Source organism: Chiloscyllium punctatum, chromosome 20 (genome assembly GCF_047496795.1).
Source record: "Chiloscyllium punctatum isolate Juve2018m chromosome 20, sChiPun1.3, whole genome shotgun sequence".
NCBI classification, from domain to species: Eukaryota; Metazoa; Chordata; class Chondrichthyes; order Orectolobiformes; family Hemiscylliidae; genus Chiloscyllium; species Chiloscyllium punctatum.
In genome coordinates, this window is record NC_092758.1 from 16637006 (window position 1) to 16654941 (window position 17936).

The following is a 17936-nucleotide window of genomic DNA, read 5'->3' on the forward strand; positions in this document are numbered from 1 at the left end:
ATGGGGATATTAAAACAATTCAGGAAACCATTCACGTCAGCTGAAGTGTTTAATATATGAAGCTTCCAAAATCAGGAGATCTCATCCTGCAAGGTGGTTGAACTGAAAAAGATGAGGCTTTCAGATTTGTGGTAAGTTCATATCAGCAGTCATGCACTACAGTCCACAGCAAAGAGACTATAAGGATGCAATTAAGCAGAAACTTAGAGTTAATAAGGTGAACTTCTGTCTGCAACTTTTAAAGTTAATAAGGTAAACCTCTGTCCGCAATCTTTCTTCCTTTGTGTCTGAAGATCTATTTAACTGCAGTCCACAACTAGATAACTTGTATTTTAATTTATTCTTTAATTATATACTGCTCTGTTTTTAATGAAAATTTGCAAACTTGAGAGGATGTGTTTCAGTGATGAAGCACCATGATCATTAACCACAACAAATGTACCATCTAGCAAACAAGGTTTCATTCTTGGATCTGATTTGTTCTACAAAAGTATGAGTTGGGATTCTTACTCCCAATTCTTTATAATTTTTATATAAAATTATTGATGTAAAAATATTGTTGTACATTTTTAGCCATTTAATTCTAGTTTACAACCATTATGGTCTGAAGTAGATAAGTATTAAATATCATGCATGGTGAGGCCACTTAATATTTAATTATTTTTATGCACTTGACTTTGAAGGATTGTGGAGAGTCATCAATTGCATGTTCAAAACATAAGTAAAAAGTTAAATGAATGACAAAGTTTTCATGGATGGTACCTGTATTAGCAGAGAGTGTATATCTATTCCTTTGCAATGAGAGCATTTATTGTGTGACCTACTGTCTGGAAATGATAACTGCTGGGGTTGTCCATAATTTATCCATGGACAGAGTTGAATTACTTACACTGAGGGAATGATTTAACAGGAGTGGAAGTTGTAGTTTCGTCTAAAGTGACAGAAAGACCAAGTGAGGTCAAGGAACAGCAGTTAAAGAAAAAGCTACCAGGAATATTTCCTTTAAATGTAAAGTCCCAAGCAACAGTGAAATAAAAGTCCATCATTGGAGGGAAAAGTAGCACAGAGACAGGGATGTTTCTTTTAAAAACAGAAATTATTGGGAAAAATCAGCAGATCTGGTAACATCTGTGAAGAGAAAGCATTTTGAGTTCCACAATTCTTCATCAAAAATCAGACTCAACAAGAGATGAAGTTAGAAGAAGAATAGATCTTCAGGGGGCCTCCGGGCAAAGCACTGCTGATAATCCCTGCTTTCTATTTATGTGTTTGGGTTTCTTTGGGTTGGTGATATCATTTCCTGTGGTGATGTAATTTCCTGTTCTTTTCCCAGGGTGGTAGATTGGGTCTAACTCAATGTATTTATTGATAGATTTCCAGTTGGAATGCCATGCTTCTAGGAGTTCTCGTGAATGTCTCTGTTTGGCTTGTCCTAGAATGGATGTGTTGTCCCAGTCGAAGTAGCGTCCTTCCTCCTCTGTATGTAAAGGTACTAGTGAGAAAGGGTCATGTTGTTTTGTGGCTACTCAGACCCCTTGGCATCATGGTAGCCCACAAACCCAGCAACACACTAAAACAGCAGCTAATGAACTTGAAAGACTCTACACAGACAAGAAACAAAACTAATGTCATTTACAAAATACCGTGCAAGGACTGCAACAAACACAAATTGGACAAACAGGCACAAAACTAGCCACAAGGATACATGAACATCAACTAGCCACAAAACAACATGACCCTCTGTCACTGGTATCCTCAGCGTGAGTCTTCTACTAAGTGTATCAAAGACACTAAGATGGAAGAGGATGAAACAATGGTCTCCTTTGATGTAACAGCCCTGTTTACATCAATGAACATTAACCTAGCCAAAGAAACACTGACTACAAGATTAGAAGACCCAAAAACACATACACCAAACCCAACTAACTTCATCAGCAAAGACAGTATCATCAAGGTAGTGGACCTATGCCTTACCACACACTTCACTTTCAACAACAAAACCTACAGAACACCCGTGGGAGTAGATTAGATTATTTACAGTGTGGAAACAGGCCCTTCAGCCCAACAAGTCTACACCGACCCTCCGAGGAGCAACCCACCCATTCCCATATCACTACGGGCAACTTAGCATGGCCGATTCACCTAACCTGCACATTTTTGGACAGTGGGAGGAAACCCATGCAGACACTGGGGGGAATGTACAAACTCCACACAGACAGTTGCCTGAGGCAGGAATTGAACCCACGTCTCTGGTGCTGTGAGGCAGCAGTGCTAATTACTGTGTCACCATGCCACCCATATCAGGATCTCTGATATCTGGATTCTTAGCAGAGGTAGTTCTGCAGAGACTCAAACAAACAGCTCTGCAAACCATCCAACCCAAGCTTTGGGTCCGCTACGTGGATGACACCTTTGTCATCACTAAATGAAACAAATTAGAGGAAACTTTCAAGACCATCAATAATACCCTTACTGGCATAAAATTCTCTAAAGAGGAGGAAAATAACAACAAACTGCCATTCCTAGATGTCACAGTAGAGCGAACAGCCAGTGGGGAACTTCAAACCAGCATCTATGGGAAAAGAACACATACGGACCAAATATTGAACTACAGAAGCAATCACCCCAATATCCACAAATGAAGCTGCATCAGAACATTATTTCAACGAGCCAACACACATTGCAGCACAGAGGAACTACGCAGAGCAGAGGAAAATCACCGATACAGTGTATTCAAAAAGAACAAGTACCCAATGAACACAGCCCGCAGATGTCTCAGCAACAAACCTAAACAAGCAGACAAAACGCCTCCAGAAACCCTAGCCTACATCAAAGTCATCTCAGAAATGACTTCCAGACTATTCAGACCCCTTGGTATCATGGTAGCCCACAAACCCAGTAACACATTAAAACAGCAGCTAATGAACTTGAAAGACCCTACACAGACAACAAGGAAAACTAATGTCATTTACAAAATACCATGCAAGGCCCACAACAAACACTACATTGGACAAACAAGCAGAAAACTAGCCACCAGGATACATGAACATCAACTAGCCACAAAATGATATGACCCTGTCTCAGGATCATAAGACAGAATTTACAGCAAAAGATCGTACTGTCATGTATGCAACTGATACAATATATTGAATAAACCTAGATTGCTGTTAAGTCAAAACTTTTTCTTAGATTCCCTACAGTGTGGAATCAGTCACTTCAGCCCAACCAGTCCACACTGACCCTCTGAAGAGTAACCCACACAGACTCCTTTCCCTCTGACTAATGCATCTAACACTATGGGCAATTTAGCATAGCCAATTCACCTAACCTGCACATCTTTAGACAGTGGGAGGAAACCCATACAGACATGGGGAGAATGCGCAAACTCCACACAAACAGTCGCCCGAGGCTGGAACCAAACCAGGGACCCTGGTGCTGTGAGGCAGTAGTGCTGACCACTGAGCTGCTGTGCCACCCCAAAGCAAGTCAATTTGTTTTCCTCCACTAGGGGGGGCCTGCATAATTTGACAGCTAGCTCATTTTATACTGGAAATATTAGGGCATTAAATATGTTGCATTGACAGTAAAATCATAAAGAGAAATTACTGTAGTATGTCGTGAAAATCTTGCATTCTCTGAATTATTTAGTTTACTGTTAGCAAAATGTCAAAAAATAACAAGAAGTGTAGCCTCCTTGGTTCAGCTGCTGCAGTAATGTGGAAATACTTGTTAAAATTGCACACGTATTAGAAGGATATAATTAATCCATTCAATTGATACCAACATTTAAACTTGGCTTGTATTCCCTTGAGTTCAGAAAGTTGATGTCAGACCTAATCAAGATGTTTTAAATGAGAGTAGAATTCAGCAGCGGAAATTTAACACCTGATATACACAGAAAATATTCACTCTGAACGCGGAGTCTAGTCAATGGGGAACTATCTTGAAATTAGAGTCAGGTCATTCAGGAATGGCAGGGATTTTTTTTACACAAAGGGTAGTGAACATATGAAATTTTCTTCCCGAAAATATTGTGAATGTTGGGTTATTTAAAATATTCAAGGCTGTGATTAGCATTTTAGTTAGGTAAAATGTGTCAAGAGATTCAGGTTAAAATTGGATAAATGGAGCTGATCTAATTGATCATGATCTAATTGAATAGCAGAACAGGCTTAAGGAACTGAATGGCACGGTCAGATTTTGATGTCCTTAATTTTCCCTATCTATTTAGTTTCAAATTTTCGGGTTTTTTTTCTTTATCTCTCCTTTAAATTTTTATTAAAATCATTTGGGCTGGCATGAAGGCTGATTGGTTATCACTACTGACTCACAGTGCCATGGACCAAGGTACGATTCCACCCTTGGGTGACTGTCTGTGTTTGTGCATTCTCTCCATGCCTGTGTGGGTTTCATCCGGATACTCTGGTTTCCTCTGGCAGTCCATGGATGTGCCAGTTAGATAGATTGTCCATGCTAAATTGTCCACAGTGTCCAGCGGTGTGTAGGCAAGGCGGGTTAGCGATTGGAAATGCAGTGCTATGGGGATAGGAGGTATGTCTGGTGGGCTGCTCTTAAGAGAATTGGTGTGGACTTGATTGGCTGAATGGCCTGCTTCCACACCGTACAGATTCAGTCATTTCAAATATTGTATTCCTTTTGTTTTTAGTGTTCTCAAAGACCACTTATTTTCTATGTCTCCGAACTCCCACTGTCTGTTTTGTAAGGAGAAGTAACTTTGGAAGCATGATTGTCCAGCTGAAAGTCTACACTAAAGGCTTTACTTTTAGAGCTGAACTTGTGCAAGGAAACCATAAGCAAGAGTACTATTTTTGCATATTTAGTTTGCACTGAAGTTACATTGAGATAATTCATCGATATTGCAGAAGTTAGATGGAATACTTTCCAATCCCAATACTTAGCTAACTATAATAAGATAGTCGTCAGATATCCTTTTTATTTCAAGGTGGGTTAGATTACTTACAGCAAGGAAACAGGTCCTTCAGCCCAAGAAGTCCACACTGACCCGCCCAGACCCCTTCACCTAACACTATGGGCAATTTAGCATGGCCAATTCACTTAACCCACACGTTTTTGGACTGTGGGAGGAAACCCACATAGACAGAAGGCGAATGTGCAAACTCCACACAGTCACCTGAGGCGGGAATTGAACCCAGGTCTCTGGCACTGTGAGGCAACAGTGCTAACCACCATGCCACCCACTGTGCGACCTTTACCTGAAAGCAGGTATATACTACCTAATTTTGGAGGGTTCTGATATTTATAGAAAAATTAATAATATATGAAACTATGTGGAGATCTTTAGAGGAATTTTGATCCAGATATTCCAAATCAACCTGATCAAAGTTGTCATTTTGCGCCGGTTGATTAGAAAAATAGGAACAGAGCCAATGAGCGGGTGTGATAGGTACCTGGCCTTCCTGGCTCAGAGATAGGGTCATTACTACCATGCCACAATAGTCCCAACTTCTTGGTTCCAGATTTTTTTTTAATCAACCTGTCCATGGATGTTATGGCACACATCTGTAGTGAGTGGGACTGGAACTTGAGCGTTCTAGCTCTGAGATAAGAACACTACCATTATAACACAAAAGCCATTTTACTGCACCTGTTATTCCCAAGTTTGTTCAATATATTGTATCAGTTACATGCATAACACTTTTGATCTTTTGCTATAAATTCTGTGTCTTATGATTCTAATCCACAGCTACCTGATGAAGGAGCAGCGCTCCAAAAGCTAGTACTTCCACATAAACCTATTGGACTGTAACATGATGTTGTGTGAGTTGTAAATCAGGAAGTGGCAGGGAAAGAGGAACTTTGCAATATTACAATGACAAGTGGCATTGAGCTAATTGATAGAGCTGTGGGTTGATATGTCTTTAGATCCAGATGGATTTCATCCTCAGCTTTTAAAAGAGAGTGCTAATGAAGTCATCAGTGTTTTGACACTAATTTCCCAAAATTCCCTCAAATCAGGAACGTTTCCACGAGATTGGAATGATACAAATATATTCTCCCTACTCAAGAACAGATGGAGACAGAAAACAGGAAAGTAAAGGCTGATTATGGATGAATAAATTAACCTTATTGTGACATGTACTCAAATTAGTACAGTGAAACATTTATCAGTCACCAGTCACAGCACCATCTTAGGTACAAAGGTATGTGGGAACAGCTTCTTCAGGTACAAAACTAGTCTGTGCAACAATATCACAAACATGTGGTAGTGTCTTAGGTAAAATCCTTAGTAATAGGGTAGAGAAATGAAGAAAAAAAGTTACATTAGAGTGATATACCGTATCACCAAAGGCAGAAAGCCAAGTGACAAAGATAAAAGAAAAACTTCATGGTATCTCCATAAGGGTCTTCTACATCAGATCAGCACATGGTTTAACCACTGGCTGCTGCCAAACACCACACTGGATCACAGCTGCTATACTCCACTCTGGGTCACTGCTGTCACACTCCACTCTGGGTCACTGCTGTCACACTCCACTCTGGGTCACTGCTGTCACACTCCACTCTGGGTCACTGCTGTCACACTCCACACTGGGACATTGCTGCTATACACCACACTGGGTCACTGCTGTCACACTCCGCACAGGGTCACTGCTGTCACACTCCACACTGGTCACTGCTGCTATACTCCACACTGGGACACTGCTGTCACATTCCACACTGGGACACTGCTGTCACACTCCGCACAGGGTCACTGCTGTCACACTCCACTCTGGGTCACTGCTGTCACACTCCACACTGGTCACTGCTGCTATACTCCACACTGGGACACTGCTGTCACATTCCACACTGGGACACTGCTGTCACACTCCGCACAGGGTCACTGCTGTCACACTCCACTCTGGGTCACTGCTGTCACACTCCACACTGGTCACTGCTGCTATACTCCACACTGGGACACTGCTGTCACATTCCACACTGGGTCACTGCTGTCACACTCCACACTGGGTCACTGCTGTCACACTCCACACTGGGACACTGCTGTCACATTCCACACTGGGACACTGCTGTCACATTCCACTCTGGGTCACTGCTGTCACACTCCACACTGGGACACTGCTGTCACACTCCACCCTGGGTCACTGCTGTCACACTCCACTCTGGGTCACTGCTGTCACACTCCACTCTGGGTCACTGCTGTCTCACTCCATACTGGGTCACTGCTGTCACACTCCACTCTGGGTCACTGCTGCTACATTCCACACTGGGTCACTGCTGTCACACTCTGCACTGGGTCACGGCTGTCACACTCCACTCTGGGTCACTGCTGTCACACTCCACACTGGGTCACGGCTGTCACACTCCACTCTGGGTCACTGCTGCTACACTCCACTCTGGGTCACTGCTGTCACACTCCACTCTGGGTCACTGCTGCTACATTCCACACTGGGTCACTGCTGTCACACTCTGCACTGGGTCACGGCTGTCACACTCCACTCTGGGTCACTGCTGTCACACTCCACACTGGGTCACGGCTGTCACACTCCACTCTGGGTCACTGCTGCTACACTCCACTCTGGGTCACTGCTGTCACACTCCACACTGGGTCACGGCTGTCACACTCCACTCTGGGTCACGGCTGTCACACTCCACTCTGGGTCACTGCTGTCACACTCCACACTGGGTCACGGCTGTCACACTCCACTCTGGGTCACTGCTGTCACACTCCACTCTGGGTCACTGCTGCTACACTCCACTCTGGGTCACTGCTGTCACACTCCACTCTGGGTCACGGCTGCTACACTCCACTCTGGGTCACTGCTTTCACACTCCACACTGGTCACTGCTGTCACACTCCACACTGGGTCACGGCTGTCACACTCCACTCTGGGTCACTGCTGTCACACTCCACTCTGGGTCACTGCTGTCACACTCCACTCTGGGACACTGCTGTCACACTCCACACTGGGTCACGGCTGCTACACTCCACTCTGTGTCACTGCTGTCACACTCCACACTGGGTCACTGCTGTCACACTCCACACTGGGTCACGGCTGTCACACTCCACTCTGGGTCACTGCTGCTACATTCCACTCTGGGTCACTGCTGTCACACTCCACTCTGGGTCACTGCTGCTACATTCCACTCTGGGTCACTGCTGTCACACTCCACTCTGGGTCACTGCTGTCACACTCCACTCTGGGTCACTGCTGCTACATTCCACTCTGGGTCACTGCTGTCACACTCCACTCTGGGTCACTGCTGCTACACTCCACTCTGGGTCACTGCTGCTACACTCCACTCTGGGTCACTGCTGCTACACTCCACTCTGGGTCACTGCTGTCACACTCCACTCTGGGTCACTGCTGCTACACTCCACTCTGGGTCACTGCTGCTACATTCCACACTGGGTCACTGCTGTCACACTCCACTCTGGGTCACTGCTGTCACACTCCACTCTGGGTCACTGCTGCTACACTCCACTCTGGGTCACTGCTGTCACACTCCACTCTGGGTCACTGCTGTCACACTCCACTCTGGGTCACTGCTGCTACACTCCACGCTGGGACACTGCTGTCACACTGTACACTGGGACACTGCTGTCACACTCCACACTGGTCACTGCTGTCACACTCCACTCTGGGTCACTGCTGCTACACTCCACTCTGGGTCACTGCTGTCACACTCCACTCTGGGTCACTGCTGTCACACTCCACTCTGGGTCACTGCTGCTACACTCCACTCTGGGTCACTGCTGTCACACTCCACTCTGGGTCACTGCTGCTACACTCCACACTGGGTCACTGCTGCTACACTCCACACTGGTCACTGCTGTCACACTCCACTCTGGGTCACTGCTGTCACACTCCACTCTGGGTCACTGCTGTCACACTCCACTCTGGGTCACTGCTGTCACACTCCACACTGGTCACTGCTGTCACACTCCACACAGGGTCATTGCTGCTACATTCAGAGTGGGAGACTTGACACTGGCATCCTTGCTTGAGGCCTCCGATAATCAAATCCACCCCTGTGACCAGGAGTCAGAGACTGGCTCCAGGTATCTGAGGACCATGAGAAGTGAGTGAAAGGAGTAAAAGAGAGATAAAAAGAAAAAGAACAGATAGAGTGGACAAGCTTCAGCTGGAGTTTCCAGTTCCACAGCTGTCTTACTGGAATAGTTTGACATCTTTTGTGGAAAAAGTGTCATATATTGAGAATTGCATATAACATTTTAAAATGTAGATTGTGACCTGTAGAGAGTGATACTTGGGAAACACTGTGCAAACCTCCCACTTCGGTTGGAATGTGATTAATTTGGAATATACTCTGCAGAATGAATGTGACATGTTGGAATGTAGGGAGATGGTGCTTTTGTGGTTTTCTCACCTGACCTGTAGTGCAGAGCCTCCAAATTAATTATCTAGGGTAATGTCTTCAAATCCCACTTTAACAGATGATGAAATCTGAATTCAATTAATAGATCTGAAACTCAAAGCTAACTGGTTACATAATAACATATGAAATAGGTGCAGGAACAGGCTATCTGGCCCATCGAGCCTGCTCCACCATTTAACAACATCATGGCTGACCTTTTCATGAACTCAACTTCCTCAAGCATCTGCTCACCATAACATTAATTCCTTTACTGTTCAAAAATCTATCTACCTTTGCCTTAAGAATATTGAATAAGACAGACTCAACTGCTTCATTGGGCATGGAATTGTACAGATCCACATCTTTGTGTGAAGAAGTTCCTCCTCAACTCATTCCTAAATCTGCTCCCTCTCATTTTGAGGCTGTGCCACCTAGTTCGAAATTCATCCACCAGTCAAATGCCTTCTGGAAATCTAGATACCCCACATCCACTGGTTTTCTGTTGTCCACTGCATATAAAAATGTCTTCAAAGAATTCCAATAAATTAGTTCAACGTGACCTACCTTTAATAAACTCATGCTGCATGTGCCAAATGGGACAATTTCTATCCAGATGTCTCGTTATTTCTTCCTTGATTATAGATTCAAGAATTTTTACCAAAACAAAAGTTAAGCTAACGAGCCTAAAGTTAGCCGTGTTTTGCCTACCTCAATTTTTAAACAGTAGCATTACATTTGCTGTTTTTCAATCTGCCATAACCTCTCTGGAGTCCAGCAAATTTTGTTAAAATACCACAAGTGCATTTGTTATTCATCCCATCATCTCCTTTGGGATACATTCCATTGGGACCAGGAAACTTGTCTACCATTGGCCACTACAGCTTACCTGCTCACCGGGTGGCATGGTGGCTCTGCTGCCTCACAGGTTTGATTCCAGCCTTGGGTGACTGTCTGTGCGGAGTTTGCACATTCTCCCCGTGTCTGTGTGGGATTCCTCTGGATGCTCAGGTTTCCTCCCACAGTCCAAAGATGTACAGGTCAGGAGAATTGCTCATAGTTTTAGGTGCATTAGTCAGAGATAAATGGGTTCAGAGGACTGGTTGGGCCGAAGGGCCTGTTTCCACACTGTAGGGAATCTAATCTAATATGTCTTACTGATAATGACTATTACTAGGTCCTCACCTGCCATTTCCACCTTGTCATCAATTATTGGCATGTTATTTGTGTTTTCCACTGTGAAAACCGATACAAGTTACCTGCCCATGAAACTATTGGTGATTGTGGTAAGAACCTGAAGTCTTTTTGGGACTTTCAATCCTAACCCAGCCTGGTCTACATATGAAACCACTACGGTTAACTGTTTAATGGCCTATGAAACTGCCTAACGAACCATCGAGTCATGTCACCCTGTTACACAGTTTGATAAAAGAAATTAAACCGGAAGGATCATCTAACACCAACCAAGGTAATGGATACAACAATGGCAAATTCAGCCATGTTAACCCACCGTAACTAAACCTTCCTGACGTTTGGGAGCTTCTGCACAAATTTGAATACCGTCTCAGATAATTTAAAAAATGATCAATCTTACAGACAGGAGGGGAGGACAGGAAGAATCATTTAATCCACCTCTCCCTCTTGATTATTACAAATTGGCAGCAATTGTTGAGTGATCTTACACACCTGAATTAATGCATTGGGTTTTTACTTCTTTTCAGTTTAGTAAATGTGCTAATTAATGAAATACAGCAATAGAGTAAAAGAATATGAATGTTCCCAGTGGAAATTTGGCACTTACTTTCTGTGAAAACAGGTGGAAGTAGAACGATAAAGATGCTGAGTATCAAACCAGTCGGCATCATGCTGTGGAAAAGCCATAGAATCATTTCTGAGTCACTTCCTTCTCCTGTAATAAATACACACGCTGATATTATTTTAGAAACAGATCAGAATCCTCGGGTATGAAACTTAAATATGTTTCTTGTCTCCCTGCTATAGGAGGGATGTTGTGAAACTTGAAAGGGTTCAGAAAAGTTTTCCAAGGATGTTGCCTGGGTTGGAGAATTTGAGTTATAGGGAGAGGTTGACTAGGCTGGGCCTGTTTCGTAGAGTGTTGGAGGATGAGGGGTGACCTTGAAGAGGTTTATAAAACCATGAGGGCATGGATAGGGTAAATAGACAAGGTTTTTTCCCCAGTGTGGTGGAGTCTAAATCTACAATGCATAGGTTTAAGGTGAGATGGGAAAGATTTAAGAGAGATCTCGGGACAACTTTATCATGCAAAGGATGGTGCATGTATGGAATAATCTGCCAGAGGAAACGGTAGAGATTTGTACAAGTATAACATTCAAAATGTATCTGGATGGGTGTATGAATAGGAAGGGTTTAGAAGGATATGAGGAAATGCTGACAAATGGACTAGATTTATTTAGGATATCTGGTCGGCATGGACTTGTTGGACTGAAGGGTGTAGTTCCATGCAGTATGTCTCTATGACTCTGTGACTCTGTGACTCTATGTTTCTTCGACATGTTTAATCCTTCAGAGAGAGAAAGATGCCAAACTGTGGGAAAACAGCTGGCTGAATGATCACAAAATTGTCACAGTGCAGATAGAGGCCGCTAGCCACTGTGCCACATGGTTCTGGTGCCTCTATCTGCACTCTGCCTCATGCCTACACTGGCTCTTCAAACAAGCATCATTATCTCAGTTCATCATTTTAATCTCTCAGTCCCCAGCCTCATAAAATTCCAACTGAAAATAAACTAATTGAATTGGCAAGACAATAAAGAGAAGTGTCATTACTGATTATGAAAAAGTGAAGTTGGAAAACCTCACCACAAAATATATAATTCACCCATTAGCCTGCCTACCTGTCAGAGTTGAACAGCTGCTCATATGGAATTGATGTGTGATTTGGGTGCGGCTAAAATGGGGGAGAGGTGAAGCATGAGGAACACTATTGAAACGTCAGTGAACTTTTCCCTCGTTATACTCAGATTCTCTAGCCCTGAGAGCTTGCTGTCAACTCTGACAATGTGTTTGGATAGAGGGCTTTCTGACACTGCTGTCACAAAGCTAATCCCTTTTTTTAATAAAAGTTATTACCCATTCCCCTACACCTAACACTACAGGCAATTTACCTAATCTGCCCAACTTTGGACTGTGAGAGGAAACCAGAGCTCACCCACACAGAAAACATGCAAACTCCATACAGATAGTGCCCAAGGCAGGAATTGAACCTGGGTCCCTGGTACTGTGAGGCAGCAGTGCTAGCCACTGTGCCACATGGTTCTGGTGCCCAATGCAGGGACTACTGGCTTTGGTAAGGCCTGGAGCCTGGACCATTGGCAGTGATAGCACCTGGACAAGAGGCTTCTGACTGTGCGCAATCTGGAGCCTGGAGTGTTGGCAGTGACAGTGCCTGGAGCAGAAGCTCCTGGCTGCAGTGGTCCTGGAGCCTGGAGTGTTAGTGGTAGTAGTAGCCCGGACAGGGTCTCCTGGCTGTAGTAGGTCTGGAGCCTGGAGTGTTGGCAGTGACAGTGGCTGGAGCGGGGTCTCCTGGCTGCAGTAGGTCTGGAGCCTGGAGTGTTGGCAGTAGCGGTGACTAGAACGGGGACTCCTGGCTGTAGTCTGCTTGGAGGTCTTATTGGTGGAGGTTGGGTGTTGGCTGCAGTAGTTACAGTGCCCAGAGCAGTGACTCCTTGAGACCCTTACAGAGAACATGCAGAAGGTCTGGAGCCATGTCTGAGGCCCAGTTTGAATAGAAGTTGAACTCTTGTTTAAGTAATTTAATTTTACTTTTTTTGTAACTCAAAATGGTCGAAACGTGTGGTGGTGAGAAAGTATAGCTGGTCAGGCAGCATTCGAGGAGCAGGAGCATCGATGTTTCGAGCAAATGTTCTTCGTCAGGAATGAGAGGGTGGTCTAAGAGGGCAGAGAGTTAAGTGGGGGTAGGGGTTGGGGGGGGGTCAGGCTGGGGAGAAGGTATCTAGGAATGCGATAGGAAGATGGAAGTGGGAGGTGATGGTGATATGTCAGAAAGGAGGGTGGAGCAGATAGGTGGGAAGGTGGACAAGTTGGACAGTTCAAGAAGGCAGTGCTGAGTCAGAAGGTTGGCTCTGGGATAAGGTGGGGGGAGGGGAAATGAAGAAACTGGTGAAATCTACACTGATCCCATGTGGTTGGAGGGTACCGAGGCAGAAGATAAATCGTTCTTCCTCTCGGCGTCGGGTGGCTAGAGTTTGGCAGTGGAGGAGGCCCAGGGCTTGCATGTCCTTGGCAGAGTGGGACGGAGATTTAAAGAGTTCAGGCACAGGGCGGTGGGGATGTTTCATGTGTCTGTCCCAGAGATGTTCTCTGAAACGTTTCGCAATTTGGTCTCCTCAATGTACTGGAGGCCACATGGAGAGCAACGGACACAGTAGATGACGTGTGTGGAAGTACAGGTAAATCTCTGTCAGATGTAGAAGGATCCTAAGGGGCTTTGGACGGAGGTGAGGGGAGAGGTGTGTGTGCAGATTTGCACTCCCTGCGGTGACAGGGGAAGTGCCAGAGGTAGAAGGTGGGTTGGTGGGGTTTGTAGACCTAAAAAAGGAGTCACGCAGGGAATGGTCTCTGCAGAATGCAGATAGGGCTATGGAGGGAAATATATCCCTAGTGGTGCGTCTGTTTGTCGGTGGCGGAAATGGTGGAAGATGATGCATTATATCCTGATGTTGGTGGGGTGAAGCCTTTCTTGACCAAAGCTTCAATTTCTCCAGTCTACTAGCATTCCTTACACCTACCAGCCTTGCCCTTGATGCTACAGTAACATATAGCCTCTGGACTCTCATTCTTTAATATATTGCCCAAACTCACCACGGGTTTGTCTAAGTGCCCTGGCTGCAATCGTGTTATTAATCTAATGCAGGACATGGTTATCTCAGTCTCATTTAAAAAGCAGCTAGATCCTTCACGAGTCTTCACATGCTGAAAATAGTGGTTCATTTTTAAATGCAGCATTAATATATTCTTCTATTGCCTCGTGTTAATTGTGTGACCAAACACAGGAGCAATTAGACAAGCTAATCAATTTACTGTTTTCCAACATTTTAAAGATGCAAATGACCATATAATCCTTCTGATTACACATATTCAAAAATAAAATTCCAGGATTGCATTGTTGCTGCAGCTCAGAAGAGAATTGCAAATTTCAAAAATATCAGACACATATACTGTGCTGAAATAGAGGTCATTTGATAACTCAATGTGACAAAGTCAAGCTGTGAAATACCATTGCTTTTATTTCCAAGCCAACACAGAGCAAACAAGTTTCAGGCAAACACTAAAGACAACTTAAATCTTTACGTTTTACTGTTTCATAACCATTGGAGAAGCTGACCTGGAAATAAGTCTAGTTGCCAAGCTCATATGAAGAACTATCAATCAACTGTTTTTCATTATAGTTGTCTCTTCTCATACATTATATTTTAAGATATTTATCTCTCATTTTATTCGAAAACATTTAAAAGTAATCAGCATTATGGATTTGTCACATGGCTGAAAAGCTGAGTGAGAAATATGAATCATAGAATCCCAAAAGAGTGGAAGCAGGCCATTTACCCCATCAAGTCTATATTGATTCTCTGAATAGCATATCACCCAGCCCCACTATTACTGTGTCCCTGTAACCCTGCACTTTCCTTGGCTAATCCACTTAACCTGCACATGTTTGGACTGTGGGCGGAAACCCACACAGACATGTGGAGAATGTACAAACTCCAGCATCAAACCCAGGTGCCTGGTGCTGTGAGACAGCAATGCTAACCACTGAGCCACCGGAGAATCAGAATTCTACATGGCAAACCAAATCCATTTAAAATAAAACAGAATTACATCAACCTGGCAACAAGTAGAAATGAGTATATGTCTGTAAACCTACAGAAGACAAACATTTGTTTGTAAGAGCTCTCTTACATTTTGGTATGTGAAGAAGATGGAGCAATATAAATAGGTACTTGATGCCTTTGTTTGGTCTAAACAGGAACTGATTGTAGTAGAAACCACCTTGGAAAAGTAAAAGTTGAGGAATTTGAAGATCTTTCATCAATTTATTAATTCACACAAATCACCTTTAAATCATTCCTTTAAAAAGAATTATGATTTCAGTAAGATTTGCTTACCTTGTGGGGAAAAGCATTTCTGTTGAAAACAAAAAGCTGAGAGACCAAGCAGTAAATCTCCCAGCACAGAAACACATTGGACTGAGACTCTGAACACTGACAAAATCAATGACATTTCTCTTGTGTAATCACAGAAAAGACGAACTTCCTCTTCCTTTGCAGCTCAGGATGCAGTCAATGCTGAGCTGAGCTAATTCTAGCTGAAACACAAAATCTGGCTCAAAATAGAGAACATTTGACAGCTCAAAATAGGAACTTAGGATTTCATAAGGAGTAGCAAAGGATTTACTTTTGAGATCTGTCATTTTATATGCAGTGGAACATCTCTATGACACAATGAAGTTTTCTGATAGATAGGTTGTTCAACCTCAAAGCCAATATTTGGACATTGCAGCTTCTCTACAAATGAGGATTAGGACTCCTGCTCCCCACCTGGCCCATTAATGCTGACACTATCTCAAATGCCATTTATAAGTTTGTTGATGACACCAGATGGTTGGTCGAATCTCAGATGGCAACGAAGCAGACAACAGACGGGAGGTGGGAGACCTGGAAAACTGGTGCGCTGCAAACAACCTAGCTTTCAATGCCAGCAAAACTAAAGAACGCATTATTGACTTTCGGTAGGATGTTACTCATGCCCCCCTACACATTAACAGCACAGAGGTGGAATGAGTAGAGAGTGTCAAGCTCCTGGGAGTGGTCATCCACAACAAGTTTTCTTGGACTCTTCATGTGGACGCACTGGTTACGAAGGTCCAACAACGTCTCTCCTTCCTGAGGCAACTGAGGAAATTTGGCATGACGGTGAATACCCTTGCCATCGAAAGCATTCTGTCTGGATTTATCACTGCCTGGTATGGCAACTGTACCATTCAAGATCAGAGATGGTTACAGAGGATGGTGAACTCAGCCTGGACAATCACAAAGGCCAAGATCCCATCTATAGAATCCATCTACCAGGCCTGCTATCAAGGAAAGGCTGCCAGCATTCTCAAAGATCCATCCTACCCTGGCAATGTTTTTTTACAACCTCTACCATGGGGGAGAAGGTACAGAAGCCTGAAAACACTCACCAGCCACTTTTGAAACAGTCTCTACCCTACTGTTGTTAGAATACTGAATGGACTCACAAACTCTTAACATTTGTCTGTACCTTTGTTTTTGTTTTTGCTGCTGTTTACCTATTATTTATTTATCAATGCTACTTAACTACGTGATCTTCCTGTATTGCTCGCAAGACAAAGTTTTTCACTGTGCCCTGGTACATGTGATAATAATTTCAATCCAATCCAATCCAATCCCATCCAGTCCAATCCATTCCCATCTCAGGGGTAGGATCATTGGCAGGTTTGAATGCTTCAATCACTAATGTTAAATCTTGATGCTCCTGATTCACTCCAGGGACAAGGTTTAGGTGATGATGGATCCAGGCAGTCGAAGGTTGGACAAGGGAAGTCAGGAACAGTATAACCAGATTTTGAAGTCTATAAATCTGAAAAGTACACATTTATAAAACAATCCTCTAGGCAAACGTTTGGTTGTAATTTGAAGTTGTAATGTCCCTCATCCACTTTCATTAGCTCGAATTCCGTAAGTATTTATTATTCTCACAAGTTCTTATGGACAAGCTGATCAATTGATTTCCAGAAGTTTCCATTAATGATACTCAATGGCATTTTTCTGTGTAACTTGCTGTAAATTGAAACAACTTAACAACTGACCATTTTTTATGTAAAATGGGAAGTGATTTTCAAAATGCATGCTGTCTCTTGGATATTGCCATTGCCTTCTTAGAGATGGTGACATTTTGGTGGCGTTACTGAATTGTTAACCTGAAGACACAGACTAATATTTTGTGTTAAAATGAATTCAAATCCCATACCAGCAGGTGACGAAATATTCATTCAGATAATGAAGTGGTGAAACTAAATTTAGCCTCAATAATGATGTCCATGGGTGGAATTTTCAAGGCCCGAGTACAGCTTTTATAAGGCTGTGGTAGGAAGAGGTTATTAGGATGGAATGTAACAATTTCTGTTTCCCAATTCAAGTTTTGACAATTTAAGTGCTTAGAACTTTTCAAGCAGGTCAGGTTTCCCATTGATAATTAGCAGGAACCAGATTTTCATTTATTAACCTGTCAGGAATATTCATTAACACCTCAGACCACTGTTATGAGATTCATGGGTGCCAGTTTATTACCTAAAAAAAATTAAAATGTGTACACATAAATTCATCAGCATAAAAGAGGATTCTATCAGGCAGGCTACACTGCTTTATCCACGTTTCATTATAAAGCATTAATCCATGACGTGGCTCCTTCAGCAACTTGCAGCAAGCTATTAGGTGCACAGATGGCATGTTGGATTTTGGTGCTAGAGGATTTGAGTACAGGAGCAGGATATTTGACTG

General features: G+C 43.4%; 1 protein-coding gene across 1 annotated transcript in view; it reads right to left on the minus strand.

The window, feature by feature from the left end:
• The window catches only part of LOC140491934 (uncharacterized), a 57218-nt gene extending 41593 nt beyond the window's left edge, over positions 1–15625 (minus strand). Inside the window, exons 1-2 of the mRNA XM_072590409.1 lie at positions 15522–15625; positions 11156–11263 (exon numbers count right to left, since the gene is read on the minus strand). Coding sequence (XP_072446510.1) covers positions 11156–11243 — 88 coding nt within the window. The 5' untranslated portion in view covers positions 11244–11263; positions 15522–15625. The remainder of the gene's footprint in view (positions 1–11155; positions 11264–15521) is intronic.
• Positions 15626–17936: the final 2311 nt, after the last annotated feature.